At 47.0% G+C, this 20,791-nt stretch overlaps 1 protein-coding gene across 2 annotated transcripts; it reads right to left on the bottom strand.

Moving 5' to 3' along the window:
* Positions 1-1,875: 1,875 nt before the first annotated feature.
* Positions 1,876-20,230, bottom strand: Ak2 (adenylate kinase 2). Of its 2 annotated transcripts, XM_036179980.1 has the most exons (7): positions 20,019-20,230; positions 13,313-13,438; positions 10,242-10,352; positions 10,037-10,131; positions 5,998-6,070; positions 5,024-5,219; positions 1,876-2,767 (listed from the first exon to the last, which is right to left on the bottom strand). In XM_036179980.1, exons 1-7 carry the CDS (start codon positions 20,112-20,114, stop codon positions 2,763-2,765), a joined length of 702 nt encoding a protein of 233 aa, XP_036035873.1. In that variant the 5' UTR covers positions 20,115-20,230; the 3' UTR covers positions 1,876-2,762. The 2 variants fall into 2 exon arrangements, with proteins under 2 accessions (XP_036035873.1, XP_036035872.1); XM_036179979.1 differs by lacking the exon at positions 1,876-2,767 and having other exon boundaries at positions 4,854-5,219.
* Positions 20,231-20,791: the final 561 nt, after the last annotated feature.

The following is a 20,791-nucleotide window of genomic DNA, read 5'->3' as shown; positions in this document are numbered from 1 at the left end:
TTTCATTCATTCACAGCTTGTATCTGTTGCTGAACCAGGAATGTTTGAGAAACTTTTCTCCACCCTCAGCAAAGCGTCTAAGCTGCCAGCTCGGTGGCAGGGCGGAGAAGAGCCAGACTGGCTGGCTCTGGTTTTACCCTTCCCAGATGTATGGATGTCCAAGTATACAAAGGCGCCATGGAGACGGTAACAGAACTTACCTTTTCTGGGCTGAGGACAATCCACACACCCTCACACACAGTACACATTCTATACATTAAGCTACAGTTATGAAAATACATGAGAGAATTCTGCATACAACCGTAGCGGTTCACTTCTAGAGGAGCTTCAGTTGAACAATCCTCAGCCTGGCTCCTGATGCCCAGGAAGATAACGGTTTTCCCAGATGCCTACATTTTCTCTCTGAACTCTCTTGCCCCTTGCTAGCCACGCTGTCCCACAGGAGCATACTACGGTATGAGTAGTGAGCACATGAGAAGACAGGGACCATTCCACTCTCCACCTGGGCAAGAAAGGCTGCCCAGTGTTTGGTGGCAAATGATACACCAAGCCGTCTTCTGAGGCTGCTCCTTGTCCCACTTAGCTATTGGTGATACTCTGTACACAAGATCCTAAGAGGCGACATGTACCTTGGTCCTCAGAGCTGGCAGTAGTTGCACATAAGAGCTCTTGCTAAGGAGGACCTCCTTGCCTACACAGCAGCACAAATTACTGGATCACTTCAGCAATGTCTAGGGGACAAACCTACGCTGGAGTGTTCCAGCTGTGCCAGTTTGTGAGAGAGAGGCCTGCTTCCTCAATCACTGAGTTCCTCACCTGTAGAATGGAGGCTGGTTTCACTGCACGTCTTAGTGAGGGTGATATGAGTGGGGTGCAGGGCATGAGGCCTGGGCACAGTATTTGACACCATGTCGGTCCTCGGAGTAGAGCTGATTCCTTGTTCATCACTCCTGATACGTGGTCAAAGAACCAAGGTCCAAAGCAGCATATAGTTCATTCTGACTTCGCTCCGTTTATCCTTCTTGGCCATGCTGTGCCATTTTCCGGGTTGGTCTGACAAGACACTTTTTCCAAATTGTACATGACAACCAAGAAAAGCCAAAAAATTTCAGACATCCAAATAGCCCAGAGAATGCAAAGATTTGACATCTCGAGGCAACTCCAGAGATGGGGCATGGAGGGGTAGAGAGGGCTGACTCAGTAAGCACAGAATGTCATATTCCAGCAAATTACAAGATGCCTGAAGGACAGTGGCACTTCCAGCCCAGTTCACTCTGGTTTCGGGAAGAGCAGCAATTTCTCAGAAACCTCACCAGCAAAGGCAGCTTTCCAAGAGTGAGAACTTCAGTCAGCACCAATGGCTTAAGATCACTTTGCTGGGAAGTAAACGAATTTCAAACAGGACGCACAGAGTGGCTACTGAGGGTGCTAATAGTGGTAGCTGGGAAGGTAGCCAGAGACGTGGCTTAGGCAACAGAAGCACAGGCTTGCCAGGCAGTAGACAACTGTCCATTCCTGATTATCCAGCCCAGCAGGAGGTAGATATTTGTCTGTGTATGTTCTGACCTAACATTTATCCGATGCCTGCTATGTGGTGGGTGCCAAGCCAAGGACTGGCTTCTTATAAGTTTTGTTTAATGCCATAAGTCCTAGAAGACAGCACCAGACTTTCAGGTGGACAGGACCAAGTATGTGGCTAACCACTGGGGTCTGTTACCCACCAGCAGATGAAGCTCCTCTTGGAAGAATCCATGTGTACTTCCCCATGACACTATGTAACCACCACGAAGGGATGGGCTTTAAAGACAGGCCCAGAATTCGACATCATTTTTTGTCTTATACTTCAGATTTCTTCAAAAAACGCCACAACAGGGATACAAATTTTCAACATACTTTATTGACTCAGGGGCCAAACACGGCAGCATTTGGTCAGTTATGAAGGCACCTCATTGGAAAATACATCACAGTGTTGTCAGGTGATCCCAGTCACAGGATTTGAGGGTGAGAAGAACAATCTTTGGATGATTTAGCTTAAGACATTTTAACTTTTGTTCCCCCTTCACTGTTGGGGACTGAACCCAGGCCCTTGTAATGCTAGGCACACATGTGCCACTGAACTACATTCCTAGCCCTTGTTCACTAACTGTAAAGGGTCCCGTGGATGAAGAAGGCAGCATTGTAGGACTAGTGTGTACTGAGTGGCCGTGGAAGGCTTTACTGCTAGAGCAGGTGACTGTAAGTGGTTAAGAAGTGTGGGATCTATCTCCCCTTGCTCCTCACAATTCCAGTAAAAAGGATTTGCTGACCCACTCCCATGAGCTCACACCCCCACCGGCAGTAGCCCTCAGCCCCTCTTGTGCACAGGACACACAGGCCCAGTCTGATGGCTGGATTCTTGGCTTGGTGATCCATGAAGCTGAGGTCTCTTAGAGCATTAGCTTTGTGGTCCAGAGTAAATGAAAGCTCGATTGCTTAAAAAATAATACCTTAGCTCCTCATTTGCATCGATGCCCTCCAATCACAGTTTTTTTTAAAAAATTAATCTTTCCCTTTGCTTATACTTCACAAATTCCCACCTATGCGTTTAAGAAAAATCTAATCACAACACTGCCACGTTCCAAATGCTCGTCTTGAGCCCCTCACCGCTTCCCACACCATCCTTCCTTCCCATGACCACCCCTTTCCCTTCTGCCCAGCACCTAAGAGCAGGGATCACGCGGCGGGGAGATGAGCAGGGTGTAGTCTCGCCTGGCCTTCTTTTACTAGGCTGAAATAGAGAGGAAACAAGAAAGAACAAAATGGATTTTAAGAAAGCCAAGTAAATATCAGGGAAGGCTGGCATGCAACCAATCGAATTAAACACTGGACACTTCTCTGCCAGGTGAAAGTTCGCATGCCCGATGAGGTTATAACTCTGAAATTAAACAAACAAAGCAAAAATACAATCCCAGCCACCACCAATGAGCATTTGTATCCTTATGGTTTCCAGCTCTTACCTGAAGCCCAAATGTTAACAGCCATTTGAGTATGTGCACACACGAATACACATGTGTGTGTGTGTGTGTGTGTGTGTGTGTGTGTGTGTGTGTGTTTACAGATATATAGATGGACAGGTGGCAGATGTCTGTGCACAGATCACTCACATTCAATTAGCAACCACTCAGGGCCTGTATTTAGAATTAAGCGCCCGCACTACTCTCAGTTAGGGAAAATCAGCTGTCAGACTCAGCCACCCTCACTGAGAAAGGTCTCGTCCTCCTGCAGGCCCGGCTGGAGGTTTGGTTCTACTCCTTCACCCATTCCCAGCAGTCATGTGCTTTCCAGAAACACACAAAGCCAGACCGGGCTTCTGTTAAGAGCAGACAGAATTTAAAGCCAAGGAAACAAGGCAGGGCAGCAGCAGCAGACGCTTGGAGGCCAAAAGAAAGGGAAGGAAGATGGCCACATACCATGGAATTCCCATGTGGACCGAGGACTTTGGAGCCAGCAGGTTACGCTGAGGCAGGTGCCAATGTTTACTGTCATGTCAGTATTTCTAATGGCTGTTCCAGAGGCCGAAGGCTTTGAGGTCTCATCACAGCAGCCTCCTATCTTATCTGTTACAAGTCACCCCAGACCAAAGGCACAGCACAGACCATAAGACATTCGTAATAGTGGGAGCTAAGGTTACAAATACAAGCTTGTTTTGGTCACACATGTTCTTGTTTCTGAGCAATCTTTTCTTGGGGAGTCTTGGTTACCCATCATGAAATATGGAGTACAGGGTTACATTTGAAAGGGACACATCCAATTTGGGACTTATATATTGTGTTTGAATAAATGTTTGATGGGAATGAATCCAAAAAGAGACTATCCTCAATCACTGGTTCATCCCTGGAAAGAGGCAAACAAAAACAAATCTACCTAACTGGGTCTGTACCTGGGGAAATAGACTGGGTCGCTCTCAGGTACCTAGTCATGATGTTCAAAGACAATCTGAATCCCAAAGGACCCGCCGCCTGGCTTAATTCTTTGACAACAACTCATCGTTTAACGCAAGTCCCAGGAGATCTCAACTTTAGAGCTCTGTGATGCGGGTCACAAACATCTGCCTGCTCTTCCGTGTGGATGTCCTATCCTATTAATTGCTGGAATCCACAGTTTGTCTTTAAAAATTCCATTTAAGGGGGAAAAATTACTGATCCCTGTACATCCACTGATTTGTGGCTTTTGTTTCCTGTTGAGAATGTGTATCAGGAACTGTGACACTGACTGACTTCATGTGACTTTAGATTTGGAACCAGCTGCTTGTTAGGGGTAACAAGTATTTACGAGGCCTTGTACCTGGGGTGCCTGGAAGATAACTACTCAACAGTTCATTTTGGCCAAAAAAAAAAAAAAAAAAAAACAGAATTAAGAGTGTGGCTAAGGGAGATTTTATGTGTGTGTGTGTGTCTGTGGGGAGTTTACAGCACAGGAAGGGGGCTATATGGCAAGAGGGGGAACAAAATCTACTAAAACACATCTTGCTTAAAAAAATGTTATAATGAAGCTGGGCATAGTGGTGAATGCCTTTAATCCCAGCACTCAGGAGGCAGAGACAGGCGGATCTCTGAGTTTTTTTGCCAGCTTGGCCAATATAGTGAGTTCCAGGACAGCTGGAGATACATAGAGACCATCTCAAACAAACAAACAAACAAACAAACAAACAAGGCCATAATGATAACTAATACCTTGTGTGCTAACTTTAGAGATGATAAAAAGAAAGGTATGGGTAAGGCAAGTAAACGGCTGGTAAAACCACGTAGCCCAAGACACAGATAAAGAGTGAGCACACACTCATACCAAACACACAGAAGAGCGCTGCACATACATGAGATATACCAAGTAAGTGCTTTTTAATCAGTACATTAGAAGATCCCTGCTGCCTGAGGAGGAAGTGTCCTGCCTCCCTTGCCACGCCCACCCATCCCTTAACAGGACAGAAAGAAGAAAGACATTCCTTTGAGAGCCCAACATTAAATAAACATAACCAAGTCTTTACATGTGGCTTTGGAGAAGGCTGCTAGGATGCTCGCAAACACTACATCAGGGGTCTGGCACGCATCGATGGAACAGTGAATGCCCCGTTTCCTGTAGTACTCCACGAGTGGGGTGGTCTGAGTGTGGTAGGCCTCTAGGCGGATCTTCAAGGCCTTCTCGTTGTCATCTGACCTGCGGATCAGGGGCTCTCCAGTGATCTGAATGGAAAGGGATGAACGGTGGGGCTGTCACGAGAAGCGTCCACTCTGCCAGGATGCTGGCTGATCCCACAACCTGTTTCAAGGCAGGAGACTCCAGAAATAGCAATGCTTTTTTGCTAGTTGTTCTGAGCTCAGGCTGTTCAACTTCTAACACAAACCCTTCTGGAGCTGGAAGGAGAGGGAGGCCCAGGGACCAGGAGAGTACATCCCAATCAGCTGCATTAGCAACTGCACTCTTAGCTGCTTAAATACTTAGCATAACTTACTTAGTGAGTATCACCCACTAGCACTGTAAAAGCAGCAAGAGAAATGAGAGAGGACTCCAGCAGGGCTGTCAACTTCCTGAATTGTGGCTGTATTTACAGACCCTGGACGACCTGCACTTGTCTCCCATGCTGAGGGGAAGCCCAGGAAATTTGTTATCTGTGTGTTCTACAGTAGACCGTCAAAACTGTGACCACCAAGGAGACCCCAGCGCAGCAGTCACTGGGTATCCTAAGAACAGGGCATTCTGGAGCTCAGCAGTCAGCAAAGTTCTGTCCAGTGCCACCTCCTGGTGACACTCTCCCACCTGGACAACTGCCTAGATGGCCACGGTGCCAAGAAGGGGCTGCTGTGACAGAGGACAAGCATAAAGCCACCGGAGACACTGTCCAGATCTGTTACCAGCCATCTCACTTACAAGACAGCAATATATTTTTCTAGTTAAGTGATGGAAGGAGGGAACACGCCAAAAAATCCCAAACAAAACCCTTCCTGTCCCGAGTTTACATACATCATCTTTCATGGGCTCCTTTGGAGGGTTGAACTCTTCATGGTAGGACCGGCCACTCTTGGGGTGAATCAGCCTGCAAGACAGCAAATGACTGTGAGTCAGGCTGCCTGGAAATACCTCTGCACTCAGGGGACTTTGGAATGACAAGTGGAGAATGGAAGACTTTAATCAGCAGAGAACCCAGCAAGTACCTCACACCTCAGAAAACAACTGGCTTTCTAGCAGAGGCCCAACCACGGCTACCTCCTGTTTAGGAAAATAACTAAGGCAATTACCTGCCTATCTGTGGTAACAGGCACACATGAGAGCCGATGGCAGAACTTCCTGGTCCGGGCTGAGCAGGACTCTGATGGTCAGCACACACTGCCATCCATTCCAGTCATATCTACTTCCTAAAGAAGTTCCTAGTTAAAACCAGATCTTACCAAGTGATGGGTCACGACCTCAGCTGCAAGCAGCACTCAGCAGGAACAAGAGCTCCAACATGACAGTCCTTACAAGGTCTGTACAAAGTGTTGGGGAACAGAAGACAGAAACGAACCCTGGTCCTTTCTGCTTTTTGGTTTTTTTTAAAGACAGGTCTTGGTATGTGGCCTACACTGGACTTGAGCTTAAGCTACTCAGATACCAACCCCCAAATGTCTTAGATCACAAGCATGTGCCTGCTTGTGCTGTTTTCTAACCTAATTTGGTTATAAAGCAAACACATAAAAACACGTTATGGATACGCAGACGATGCACACCTCTGTGACCACACAGATAAATGACAGCATAAGCAAGGCTAGGCAATGTCCAAGCCACTACGAGAAAGGACATATTAAGCCAATCATGAAGATGGCCACTGGAGTGTATGCCTGTGTCTCAGCTACCAGGGAAGCTAAGGTGGAGGAACTGGTTACTTTGGCTCAGGATTTCGAGAACAGTTTAGGCAACATAGTCAGGCTCCATCTTAAAACAAAAAAGTTGGGTGTGGTGGCTCATAAGTGTGATCCTTGGGGAAGCTGATAGTTCAAAGCTAGCCTGAGCTACATAGTTGAGATCCTGTCTCCAAAAAACAAAACAAACAAAAGACAAAGTAAAATAAAAACAAAAGCAGGTAGAAGGGCGGGCTTATTAGCACTTTCCACCAAACCTGATGACCTGAGTTCAATCCCTGGGACTCACATGCTGGACAGAACTGACTTGTTGTTGTTGGTGGTTTTTTTGAGACAGGATTTCTGTGTAGTCTTGGCTGTCCTACATCTTGCTCTATAAACCAGGCTGGCCTTGAACTCACAGAGATCTGCCTGCCTCTGCCTTCTGAGTGCTGGGATTAAAGGCGTGTGCCACCACCACCCAGGCAAGAACTGACTCTTGATCTCTGCCTGTGAGCTGTAGCACCAATGTACATAAGCCAACACACACCATAAATAAATACAATGTACACAGGGCAGGAGAGATGGCTCAGCAGTTAGGACCTGAGTTTAACCCCCCACACAGCAGCTCACAACTACCTGTGACTCTCCAGCTCCTGGAATCAAGACATCTCACCTGTGGCCACCTGCACTTATGTGCACATACCCACACACAAAAAGAAAAGAATCAAACAGCTGGGCAATGGTAGTACACCAAACAAACAGACAAACAGAAACCGTGAGTTCAAGAGCAGGCACTGTGAACATGGCTGGTGGCTGCATCTGTGCGGAACCCTACTAGACAACAAGCCTGTGTTCCTGATTGGGGACGGCTACATAAAGAGGAACCTGGAAATTCAACAAGAGGGGGCAGGCCACACTCTGCACAGTGGCCAGTGCTGGCTTGAGTTGTGTACTTTCTTTTTTGTTATTGGGTGGGTGTTTTTTGTTTGTCTGGTTTTTGAGACAAAGTCTCTCTATGTAGCTCTGTCTGTTCTATAACTTGTTATGTAGACCAGGCTGGCCTCAAATTCAGGGCAACCCACCAACCTCTATCTCCTGAGAGCAAGGATTAAAGGTATGCACCACCACCACCACCACACCTGGCAATTGTACTTTCTTAGTTTTCCCTCTAATTTTTTTTAAAGATTTATTTATCTATCTATCTATCTATCAATCTATCTATCTATTTATTTATTTATTTATTTATTATGTATACAGTGTTCTGTATGCATGTATCCCTTCAGGCCAGAAGAGGGAGCCAGCTCTCATTACAGATGGTTGTGAGCCACCATGTGGTTGCTGGGAATTGAACTCAGGACCTCTGGAAGAACAGCAAGTGGTCTTAACCTCTGAGTCATCTCTCCAGCCCAAAGGATTCTTTTTTTTTCTTTCTTTCTTTTTTTTTGGTTTTGGTTTTTCGAGACAGGGTTTCTCTGTGTAGCTTTGTGCCTTTCCTGGAGCTCTCTCTGTAGACCAGGCTGGCCTCGAACTCACAAAGATCCGCCTGCCTCTGCCTCCTGAGTGCTGGGATTAAAGGTGTGGCACCACCACCTGCCCGGCCAGTTTTCCCTCTATTTAACTGATAGCTTGTCTCTCCTGAAAGTCTGTCCAATCAGAGCTTCCAACCACCTCTTGGCTTTCGGTGTGCCTGTCCTTTCTGTGGGAGCAAGGACTTTCTAGGCCTTTCCAGTGGCTCAAGGTCGGGTAAATCATATTTTGCCTATTATATGAGAGATTCTATTTATACTATCGAAGTCCTATCCACAACATGTGATACTGCATTTTCATCACAGTGTATTAGGGGAAGACAAGACTCATTTATACTGTCTAACGTGGTAAAGTGCTAACTAACAGCAAGGGGCAAGGTCAGCACAGAAAACCAGTTATAGTGAGGGGTGAAAAGGCTGTGACAGCAAGTACTTATGGTGAAGTTGTGTCCTCCATTATCTGAGCCCTGAAAACGCTTTTAACAGTATCCAGTAGGAGGCCGGTGGAGAGGGAGACCACCGGCCACTGGCTAAGCCTCAGCACCTCTGGAAAGGATGAAGTACAAACAAATGACATCGGCATTTCTTTAACTGCTGGAGAACAGGGGGCAGCTCACAGCCAGGTGGCAACAAATAACAACTCTCTCCTCTCCGTGTCCCAGGCTCCCTCAGCTCTCTGAACATACACCAATCTTTCACCATTCAGAAACATTCTTTTTAAGAACACAAGGCATATACCTGTGAAGACAATCAAAGGTAAATGAAAGAAAGCCCAGTCTCCAAGTTCACAGGACGAACCAGACAACCAAAACAGCCCCATGAGTCACTGGGCCTGGCGGGCAGTGATCAGGGATGGGCTAACTGTACCTGTAGCACGACACTTCAGAGCAGGGGTTCTCAGCCTTCCTAAAGTTGCGACCTTTTAATAAATACAGTTCCTCGTGTTGTGATGACCCCAGCCATGAAATTATTTCTGTTGCTACTTCATAACTATAATTTTCCTACTGTTAGGAATCATACAGTTCAATTTCTAGCAACCACATGGTGGCTCACAACCATCTGTAAACCCAGAGGTCGGAGAAGACAGGAACAAAACAGTATTTTCTGGGCATAATGAGAAGCACTGTTCTCTTGAACTCACAGCACAAGGCCCACACAAGATCCACCTATCAACATTCTACCATGGAGCAGGAGAGGCACATGAAGCCCTCCTCCTGACTGAGGAGCTATGAAAGTCAGCTTTCTTTAAGGGTATGGCCCCGGGTAGGTTGAAGCCCTCTCCAGCGGATGACCGCATATCCATAAATACACAAGCAACACAAATTGGACTTGGTGGGTCATTATTAAAAGGGGAAAAAGGTTTCAAAGGCAAGATGGGTGGACCTGGGAGGAATGGGATTATATATGATCAAAATGAATTGTATGAAATTCACAGAGTCCATTAAAAAATATTAAATAATAATAAAACCAAAGAGCAACATGCTAGACAGGGATGTCGTCTGGCTCCCAGTCCCTTGCTCTTACCTATGGCCCGCTCATGTTACCCCATCAGTGGACACTGACTTACAGGATGGAAACCTCTTGAAACAACACCAAGCCTCTGTTCCACAGAGCAGAGCTCTGAGGAAGCATGAAGGGATCTTTGGGGATACCTACCTTCCAGTGATCCTCCGGATCAGTAGGGAGTCTGGAATGCTGAACTCAATCACTGAATCAAGCTTCTCTTTCCTCTTCTCCATGAGGTCATCAAGCTGCAAAAGAGCGTGGGACCCACCTAAGCTCGATCAGGCCCACCTCCTTCAGAGTAACAGATGTAAAGGGCCAGCATCGCCTTCGTGTGGACCACACAAACAGTACCCACCATTTCAGCCTGCCTCACAGTCCGAGGGAAGCCATCTAGAAGAAAGCCATTTTTGCATGAAGGACTCTCCAAATTCTTCTCAATGAGCTCCACAACCATTTCATCACTCACCTGCAAGAAGAGAGCCTTGGGTTCAAGTCTGTCAACTAGGTGATATATCCCACACACAAACTCAAAAGTCTATGTATGACTTGTTTCTAAACAGCCAGTCAGCTTGACTCCATAGTAGCAAAAGCAGAGTAAATGTGGGGAGCCTCCATGATGGTCTGGATCTTAAATCACTTCACACCTACCTTTACTTGGGCTCAGCGCTCATAGGTAATCAGACATGAGCAGGGACATTTCCCTGCTTGGCCACTTTGCTTGAGTGAGTGTGCACTCCTGTTCAGTCTCTCTCCACCTCTATCAGGTGCGGAGCTTTGCTCTAACACACACCACCACAACAGTTCAATACAGGCTCAGAAATATCGGCACCAAGCCACCTTGGACTGCAACCGAGCTAAAACAGTATTTCCTTCTTTAGCTGGTTTCTCTTTCTCTAGTGGCCAGATGTGTCCCTCCCCTTGAAACTCTAATGTGTTTCAATAAACTGGGCAAGGGGAAAGGAACCCATAGGCTGTTGCTCCAGCAGGACAGCTCCATGTCTTAGGTCCCATGGGGGCATCTTCTGCCAGGAGCTGGTTAACCATCACATGACAGCTTATCAGCAACATGCTGTCTTCAAGATGATGGGGGGGCGGGTAGGGAAGGACAGGGGAATCCATGGCTGATATGTAAAATTAAATTAAATTATAAAAAAAAAAAAAAAAAGATGATGAGGGCACATGGCAGAGACATCACCTGGGAACCAGGAGAGAAGAGTAGCTTGACTAGAATGTGGGGATGTACCAATTGTCCCTGATTCACAAGTTCAGAGACTAACAATATCATGGTTGATATGTTGACTTGATTATTTATCTGGGCTGTCTAAGACATGAAAAAGAATTGCACTGAATTGGCAATATTGTATCAGAAACAAGAAACTGAAAAGCCAATACTATGTAGTCCAGGCCTCTCCAAAAAATCCCACCAAAAATCCCTCACAGGGCCTTTAAAGAGAGAAAAAGTCCCACTGTATTACAGTCCAAGCTGACAAGTTAGCAGCTAAAGCTTTGATCTTCAGAACCAGCTGTGAACTTAGAGACAAAGTATAAACTCCGCAACTGATCGAAGGCTTGGAGATAAGCAATCGCATTGCCACATCCTAATTTTCTCTCACAGAATTTTCTGCCAAAACCCAAAGTCCAAAATATCTATCTTTCCGGCTTGATTCGTGACCTCACTGACAAAGGGAAAGCCAGAAAACAACCTGTGGATAGACAGGTTGTGTTACCACTCAATACTGCTCTAGTATCTCCAGGCCTAACACGAGGAAACTTGGGGATAAAAACAAAGTTCAGATTTCAGCCAAGTAACATACAGAGACAGAAGGGACCAGAGAAACCAGGTGTGGTGGTCCATGCCTACAATCTCAACACTCAAGAGGTCAGCCCGGGACACATGGGAGTGCCAGGCCAACCAGGTAAACATGCCAAATCTTGCTTCAAAAACAAAAACAGAGGTGACCAGATGGCTCAGTGGATAGCAGCGCTTGCCACCAAAGCCTGACACCCTGAGCTTGAACTCAGGCCCCACAAAGTGGAAGAGAGGGCTGATTTCCAAAAGTTGTCCCCTGACCTCCACATGAATGTTGCAGCAGGCGAATGCACACACCGTTAAGAGTAGAATTTAGAAAATTAAAAACAAGAACAAATAAAGGACCAGAGGAACTGCAATGTGGCTCCCTTCCTACTGTATTCAAGAACAAAATGACTTTTCAAAGTATTACCAAAGTCAGGTTCTAGAATAAGTGGTAGGAGCGAGACCTGGCCCTAAGCAAACTCAGTTAATTCACTGTGCTTGTCAGATCAAACCAACGGGCTTGTTACATAGGATTACTTCCCACAGCCACTAAGTGACTCCCTTGTTAGAAACACAGCGTACTGGGCTGGGAGACGGCTCACAACCACAAATGTAAGAAATACAGAGCAGTGAGCCACAAAAGCAGTAAACGTTTCTGTAGTCTCCTACATCTTCTTTCGCATACCTCCTAGAGCCTTGTCCCAGGAACAGCACTTCCGTTTTGTCATATTTAGTTTAGGTGAATTACAAAAAGCATTACAAAGTATCTCCAAGAATTCTGTGAACACATGGAAGGGGCTGGAGGGAGGAAAGGGAATGGGGGGATATGATGATATAACTATATATATACATATATTGTTGTTTGTTTGTTTTGAGAAGTCTCACTGTATAGTCCTGGCTGACCTGAAACTCAGATTCAGAGACCCACTTGCTTGCTTCTCAGTGATGAGATTAAAGATGAGTGTAGACACACACACACACACACACACACACACACATACACACACACACACACCCTTAAATTTGTATTATTTCATGTTTATGTCTGACCTGTCTGCATGTATGTCTATGCACCATGTGCATGCCTGGTGCCTGCTGAGGCCAGAAGAGGGTGTCAGATCTCAGGGTTACAGGAGTTACAAACAGTTGTGAGTTGCCATGTGGGTGTTGGCAATTGAACCTAGGTCCCTTGAAAGAGCAGTAAATGCTCTTAATTACTGACCCATCTCTCCAGTTCTTATAATTCTATTTTAATTTAAAAAAAAAGAAAAAAGAATACCATGAACAGGGCTGGCAAGATGGTTTTATGAGAAAAGTACTCGTCCATGCACACAAAAATTATATAAATAAATTGTGAACAAATAATAATAAATCCAGAATAACCCAAATAATGTGCTCCGCTCAAAGCTCCTATTACCTGCCAGTCCGTTAGAAATAGCTCCACAGGACTACCTCAGAAGACTATGATGGGGGAATGTTCTGTGTCTGCACTGGCTGGTGAAGATTTCAAGAGTGTCTACGATGAATAAGGAAGCAAATGTTTAATGAAGTCAAAACCAAGTAGCCACATTCGGCTGGGGACTGCCATTCTGGACTCAGAAGAGCAGCAACACAGGTGTGAGCAAACCTACCAGTTTCCCAGCATCCATTGTCGCCTTCAGCTTTTTCCCCAGCTCGGAACCCGAAGCCACCATGGCCCTCAGCATGTCCCCAGTAGCCAAATGGCAGACACAGAAGTTTTCAGCCAATTTGGGTGCCTGTGGAGCCAAAGACAGAAACCAAAAAAGAGTTAACACTGTAGGCCCTGGGTATGAACCTGGTCCTGTCACTCACTCGATGTGTCAACTTAGCCAAACGCCTACTTCCTTGTTTGTAAGAATAAAAGCCTCTTGTTTTGGTTTCTGGTTTTTTGGAGACAGGGGTTCTCTGTGTAACTTTGCACCTTTCCTGGAACTCACTTTGGAGACCAGGCTCGTCTCAAACTCACAGAGATCTGCCTGCCTCTGCCTCCCGAGTGCTGGGATTAAAGGCGTACACCACCACCACCTGGCGAATAAAAGCATCTTATCTTATATTCTAATGTAAAGCAATTATAGGGTTGCTGTAAGAATTCTATGATTACATGATATTGCATGTAAAGTACTTGGAGTACACTTAGTATTTAAGAAGCTATCATAAATACTAGCTCTGCCAACTAACTACATCACTGAAACACAGGTTCACGTCCCCTGTTATAACTGAGAACAAACACAGCAGCCATGCAATACTTCACACAGCTGCTGTGACACTTAGACAAGCTCATTTTTATAAAGCAGACAGACCAAGAGCCAGCACACAATGTGCTGAGTATCTACCACAGGGTGACTGTGGTATGCTGTGGCTACTAGGGCTGGCAGCTAGGGCTTGCAAGGCCGACCTGCTGTAGTAGCTTGGCTAAATTGGTCACCTCACAGACCCAGAGCAGTTTCCACGTCGGTTTACCATGAAGAACATGATCCACTCAGAAGTGGCTGTGAGGAGAATGCAAGAGGAACATTTCTACAGTAATCACCTGCAGATCAGTTCTGGGAGGTGTTCTGGTTTGTTTTGTAACAGGGTTTTACTACGTAGCTCAGGCTGGCCTCATGATCCTGATCCCCTGCCTTCTGAGGGGCTGGGGTTATAGACAGGTGTCTGCTCAATATGATCTTTTAGCTAAGAGTGTAGGCTCAAGTCAACCCCCCAGTACCTCAATTCCTAACTATACAGCTGAGGAGTTACTTTTCCTCTCTAGGTTTGAAATCGCTAAGTAAAATGGAGAGTAGTAATACTTTATCGCTGAGCCCATAAGGACGCTATACAGTACTGGCTGGTATATGCAAAGTGCAGCAGGTAGATCCTCAGTGAGCATTAGCTGTTACAGCAACCTCTGCCGTAGTTCTGTTGATTCGGATGGAAAGGAATATTCGCTCATGCCTCTTCCATGAACCCTGGAGCCAAGGAAAATGGGGAATACGAGACACAGATCCCAAAGCTCACTGACTGCTAGAACAGACACAGCTCAGTGGTAAGGCACACATAAGGTCCCTATCAGCATACACATTTAGCTTTTCCCACAGTGACAGCAAACAAATGCACATGCTCAGAGTCTGCTGGACTTTAAATGGAAAAAGGTCTGGACACCCAATGTTGGTTCTGTGTTGGCAGGTGCTCAGCTTTCTGTTGAGTTGTTTTAGAAGATAAGTAGTGGGATCCCTGTTTAAACTAGTTCATTGGGTGTTCTCTTGGGCACAGAACATACATCGACGGTGCTCACTCGATGCAGGAAATTCTGGTTTGTGATTCACAGACTGATTCCACTGAGGTGAAGAAACCACTTCACGGGGAAATGGAACCCAGGGAGGAGTTAGCTGCACACTGGAAAAAACGCAGGTCAGAGACTGATGGCAAGGGAAAGCCAGTCACACTGTGGACACACTCCCAGGGAACAGAGCTTTCTACCAATCGACTCCCTGTTTATTAAAGCTAATGAGTGGACAAGTCATAGAAGCCAGGGTCAATCACCCAAGAAGCGCTGCGCCAGAAACTCAAGTGTTCAACTGTTACCCCGCAATGGCGGCTGCTCACACTCCTTTCCAGGGGACTCTACAGCTGCAGGAAGAACACACACCAGTAAGGATGACTACGCCTTCCCTCCCCGCTGGTCCTGGGGGAGATCCCATGGACTATGAAGAAAAAGGAACGGGCTCGAATCCTGTCTAAGGCACTCCCCGGCTGGAAAAGTACTTGCTCTGTAAGCACAATAAACCGGCTGGAAAAGTACTTGCTCTGTAAGCACAATAAACCGAATTCTATCTCCAGAAACCACGTTTAAAGAAAGCTGGGTGTACTCACTGGCTAGCTAGTCTAACCTACTTGATGAGTACCAGGACAGTGAGAGATCCTGCCCCCCCACAAAAAAAGCGGGGGGAGGTACCCACTGACTCATCTCCCAGCTTAGAAGTTGTTACAGGAAATTTACTTTAGTGATACCAACATAAATCATGTAAAATGGAATTATACAGGTACAAGAGGAAGTGGTGGGAAGAAAACACATCACTGAGCAGGCCCTAGGCATGACCAGGTCAGGAGTGCAGTCAGCTGCTAATAGGGACCAGGCAGTCTATGCAGTGAAGGGAACTGGGGGGGGAAGGGGGAGGCGGGGAGCAGGAGAGTCCATGAAGGGATCATCTGGAGCAAAATACTCTCCTGCCATACTGGAACAGAGGCCTACTGCTGTCAGGTCTTTGATTTTCACCAGGAAAATGAATTGTAATTTCTTTTTCTTTTAAAGATTTATTTATTTATTGTGTACACAGAAGAGGGCGCCAGATCTCATTACAGATGGTTGTGAGCCACCATGTGGTTGTTGGGAATTGAACTCAGGACCTCTGGAAGAGTAGTCAGTGCTTTTAACCTCTGAGCCATCTCTCCAGCCTGAGTTGTAATTTCTTGTATTTTAAATTTCACAAATGAAAACATTCCATAGCAACCCATTACTCAGAAAGCATTTAAATGGGCTTCTAAACCACATCACTGGGTAAGCAAATACTGGATGGGAAGTTTTTCTCAACAGACCTACAAGTTAAGCACCAGCTTGGTGCACACTTGGAATCTCACACTTAGGAGGCTGAGGCAGAAGCACTGTTGAGTTTTAGGCCAGCCTGGCCTACCTGCTGAGACCCTGTCTCAAAAAAACAAGAGGGAGGGGGTCAGGGAGAAGAGAAGAATATTTCGGCTAAGGAATGAAGGAGTATCAGAACGCTACCGTTTTAGCACTCATAATTAATGACTAGACTTAGGCAACCGTTAACAACTGCTACAAACTGCCCAGAGACAAACAATATCGGAAGTATCCGTCCGAATGAAGGACAGAACAAGGCAGCACCTGGGTAGCCAGGCCAAGAAACAGAATCTGGTAAACAGGATGTAGCAAACTAAATGTCTGCAGGAAATGGAAGAGAGGATGATGTGAAACACATCAAAGGAATATTAATTGAAAACTCCTAGAAAAGGGACAATGTTCTGGGGACAAGCAAATTCCTCCACAAAGCTATGGCATGAAAGAGAGGAACAGGGTAAGCAAGATGGCTCAGCAGGTAAAGGCTGCCAAGCCTGAGGACTTGAGTTCAATCCAGGGACCCACATGGTGGGAGGAGAGAAATGACTCTGAAAGTTGACCTCTGACCTCCAGATGGGCAGTCATGCATGTATACGCCCCACACACATGCTGAATAATCTTTTCTTAAAGACTGAAAAAAAAAAAAAACCCCAAACAAACCAACCCAGAAAGACTTAAAATTATATGTATGAGACTAATAGAAATTTGAACATTAACTATTGAAATCTGTTCAATTTTTAGGGGATATTGTACTTATGTATTTTTAAACTTCTTTTTTGAGATAGTAAAATATAAAGGTGTCATGGTGCCTAGAGCTGCTTTATCCTAATCTGCAGGGAGAGTGGATGGGGAGGCAATGGCCCCCATCAGCTGGTGGTTACTGGGGCTCACCATAGCACTAAGGAGTGAATACAGACCTTACAAAAGCTAGGGAAATGAACTACCAGCAAACACATTCCCAGCCTGTTATTCTGAGGCAAGGTCTTAGGAAGATACCTAGACTGACTGATGATCTCATTCTTAGCCCAGACAGGACCTGAACTCGTGAACCTCCTGTTTCAGCCTCCTTAGTAGCTGAAACTACAGGCTTTCACCTGCACCCTTATGTGTATTTAAAGGTTAAATAAAAAAAGTTTGGGTGGGTGGGGTGTGTCTGCAGGCCGAATGCTCCTCCCGGCTGCCACTCTGCAGTCTTTGTGTGAACTTTTGTTCAATACTATAAAGCTACAACCACCACTATTTTTATGGCTCCCAATATGCAAGGGAGGCAGGTGAAGGTTAAGTGACTACTGTGTATTTTCTCAAGTCCCAGTTCCTTGTTTTTGGACACAGGGTCTCACTCTGTAGCCAGGCTGTCCTCAGACTTGGCCTAAGTCTATGTACCTCCTACTTAGCCTCCTGCCTTAGTCTCTGGGGGTACAGACATGTATCAGCTGCCACTCAAGTGTCTTTCTGTTCTCTCTCCTTCCTTCCTTCTTTTCATTTTTCAAGACAGGGTTTCTCTGAGTAGCCCTGGTTGTCCTGGAACTCACTTGGTAGCCCAGGCTGGTCTCAAATTCACAGAGATCCGCCTGCCTCTGCCTCCTGAGTGCTGGGATTAAAGGTGTACACCACCACCCACTGGGCCACTCTCAGCTTCCAAGCCAAACTTCGAATCACTTCACAAAGCCTTCTTGGACCAACTCCTACCATTCTTGTACCTACTCCAAGAGCTCATTGGTGTGATGTCCTCCCAAACCCAAATAAATCATCTTGGCGATGAACTACATCAGAGTTGGGTGCAGAGAGATATGCTACTGAGGAGTCACCGTTCACTGTATATGTGTTATGCACCATACCAGCTCCCAACATACAGACTATAAGCTTCTAATATTCTTGTAAGCTTTTCATTCTCCAGCTGAGAACACTGGAACTAAGAGGTTACACAGCTTGCTGGACTATAAAGCACTGGATGGGTCGACCATTTCACTACTGAAACAATTCAACTTCAATATAAACTTAAAAAAAAAAAAGTCACACATGAGCGATCCCGTCCATTCTCGGTAACTCACAGTAGAAGCTGTCCACATCTAAGACGAAACACACTTAGACTGCGGTCTACCTGATAACAGAGAGGGACAGCAACAGGCGTGGGGAGATGTCAACATCACTGAGGACAAGGGCGTGATGGAACCTCAAAAAAAGAACCTGGAAGTTTACAGAGAGAGAAGTACAGTGGTCCTTTGTGGCCGACAGCCCAGAGGTGAGGAAATGAACCAAGCCTTCCAGACCTCCTTTCTCCTCGTCACCCCCATTAATCTGTGCACCTCACCCATCTCCAGCAACTCCATCAAGTGTCAGGTGATGTGTTGGGTGTTACAGGGGTCCCAACAATGAGTAAGATGACAATCTGCTGGCTAAAACTTCCAGGACTCGGCTAATAGGACAGGTGACATGGCTCAGTGGCTAGAGTAGCTAGCCATCAAGTCTGATGACCTCAGCTGGATCCCTGGGCTCCACTTGGTAGATAGAGAAAACGACTCCAGCCAGATGTCCTTGGACCCCCCCCCCCCCGCCCCCGCGCGCATGTGCACCATGGCATGCATGGTTATCTTTAAAAAATAACGATAAACTCAGTAGTGCGAGCAAGACTGAGGCCAGAACAGTGCCCATCTGCCTGACAACCCTGCCTTGAGAGAATTCATTTTAGAAGTTCAGGATCAGCAAGGTCTCAAGGCCTGGGGGTCTGGCAGGGAGGCAGGGGTGAGAAGTGTGTGGGTGCTGTCAAACACTGGGCAAGAAAGTGACATCAATAACCCAACCTATGAGCTTCCAAATCCTAAGTGAGATCATAAATCCCAACCCTGACCTATGGCCCAGAAGCCAAGCGAGGCCCAGCAGTGGGGCAGAGGCAACTCCAGTCCTCCGGAGGTACACAGCTTCAGGAAGCCCATTTCCCCGACTTTGGAAAGCCGCTGGATCTCTGGGCCTGTTTTCCTACCTGTTGGCCCCGTATGTTGGCGCCCCTAGATCGCTCACACCAAAACCACTCCTTGCCCCACTCACAACCCGCACGCCTCCCGCGGTTTATAAACGCGAACGGCACATCAGCACGTCCACCTCCAGCTTTCGGGCGAACTGGAAGGGTTTTCTCCCATCCCCCTCCAACACTGGTGCCTCATACAGGTCAAGCCTCACTCTTGGCAGTGCGCCTCCATCAGCACCAGCACACGCCAGCTCCCGCTCTGCCCCACGTGTTGGAGAGACTTCCTTAGCCCTAGTTAATAATCATTACAAATGAAAACTTCTACCCCCTTGTGTATGGAAGTTATCCCTGACTCAGGACAATCCACTCCCAACTCGGAGGCCGCCTTGGCCACACAGCCTTCTCCCACTCAGGCCTGTGACCGCAACTTCAGTCCGGGGGCTCACCCCGCCATTCACAATTTCCAGCCAACAGCCTCTGGATCCCCTAACTCCACCACCCCTCAGCCTGGGCTCGCCCAAGAACCCCAACCCCACCTCGGCCACCTCCTACCCACCACCGACTGGGACCCTCGCCGAGACAGCGCGCCACAGCCAGAGAGACTCGGCGAGGGTCTCTGCAGGCCAGGGGCTCACCGCCCAGCTCCGGAGCGGGAAAGGCGCTTCCGGCTCTCCGACCGCCCTGACCTTGCAGCTCCGCCGCATCCGCCGCCGAGTGTGAAACGGACACTCACCTGGGTCCCCTTGCCAGCCCCGGGCGGCCCTAGCAACACGGCCCGGATGCCCTTCCGACTCTCCTCCGGCTCGGGAGCCAGCGCGCTGGGTGCCATGTCTGCCAAAGCCTCACTCTGCCAGCCGCCAACACACCTCGCCGGTGGGTCCGGCGCTTCCAGGCCAGAGCGCAGACTACCCCGGGCTCGCACTGGCCGCTCGCCGCGTCCGTCAGCCCTCTACGCCCGCCCCCGAGCCTGACGGATGCTTACTTATGCCAATCGCAAGACGAGGCTGAGGGGCCCTGGTTCTGATTGGACAGAATATTGAGCGAGCGAGGAAGAGGCGGGCCAGCCTGGGAAGATTGTGGCCGAGAGCGCGTGCGGCTTTCGGCTGGTGTGTGGGGTGGGCGGGAAAAACGAGAAGGAAGCCCCAGAGCGGGAGGGAAGTTGTAGTTTGGCGTTTGACAGTTAATGACTCCAGAGCCCTGTGAAATTGCCTGTGGGAGTGTAACTGGGTAAAACAACTCTTAGAAAACAAATTGGCAGTAACGTATCTCATACCCTTTGGGCCAGTAATTCCACTTCCAGGAATCAAAGGACCTAACCAAGGAGTTTGTAATAACAAAGATGTTGATCGTCTTATTAAAATACAAACACTAAAGAGTAAATAGTTCAAATGTCCAACAATAAGATTGGTTAAACAAATTCCAACAAATTTGTATTCTGGGACACACACACACACACACACACACACACACACACCATTAATCAACACTGTTAAATCATAAGGGCAA

The sequence above is a fragment of the Onychomys torridus genome, chromosome 2 (assembly GCF_903995425.1).
Source record: "Onychomys torridus chromosome 2, mOncTor1.1, whole genome shotgun sequence".
In the NCBI taxonomy this organism is placed as follows: Eukaryota; Metazoa; Chordata; class Mammalia; order Rodentia; family Cricetidae; genus Onychomys; species Onychomys torridus.
This window is presented reverse-complemented; position numbering and strand designations above follow the sequence as displayed.

Coding starts and splice junctions, on each gene's coding strand:
- Ak2 (XM_036179979.1), bottom strand. CDS start 20,114: ATGGCACCCAGCGCGCTGGCTCCCGAGCCGGAGGAGAGTCGGAAGGGC. Junction 13,439..20,018: donor GGGCTGGCAAGGGGACCCAG/GTGAGTGTCCGT, acceptor TTGGCTCCACAG/GCACCCAAATTGGCTGAAAA. Junction 6,071..10,036: donor ATCCGGAGGATCACTGGAAG/GTAGGTATCCCC, acceptor GCTGTCTTGCAG/GCTGATTCACCCCAAGAGTG.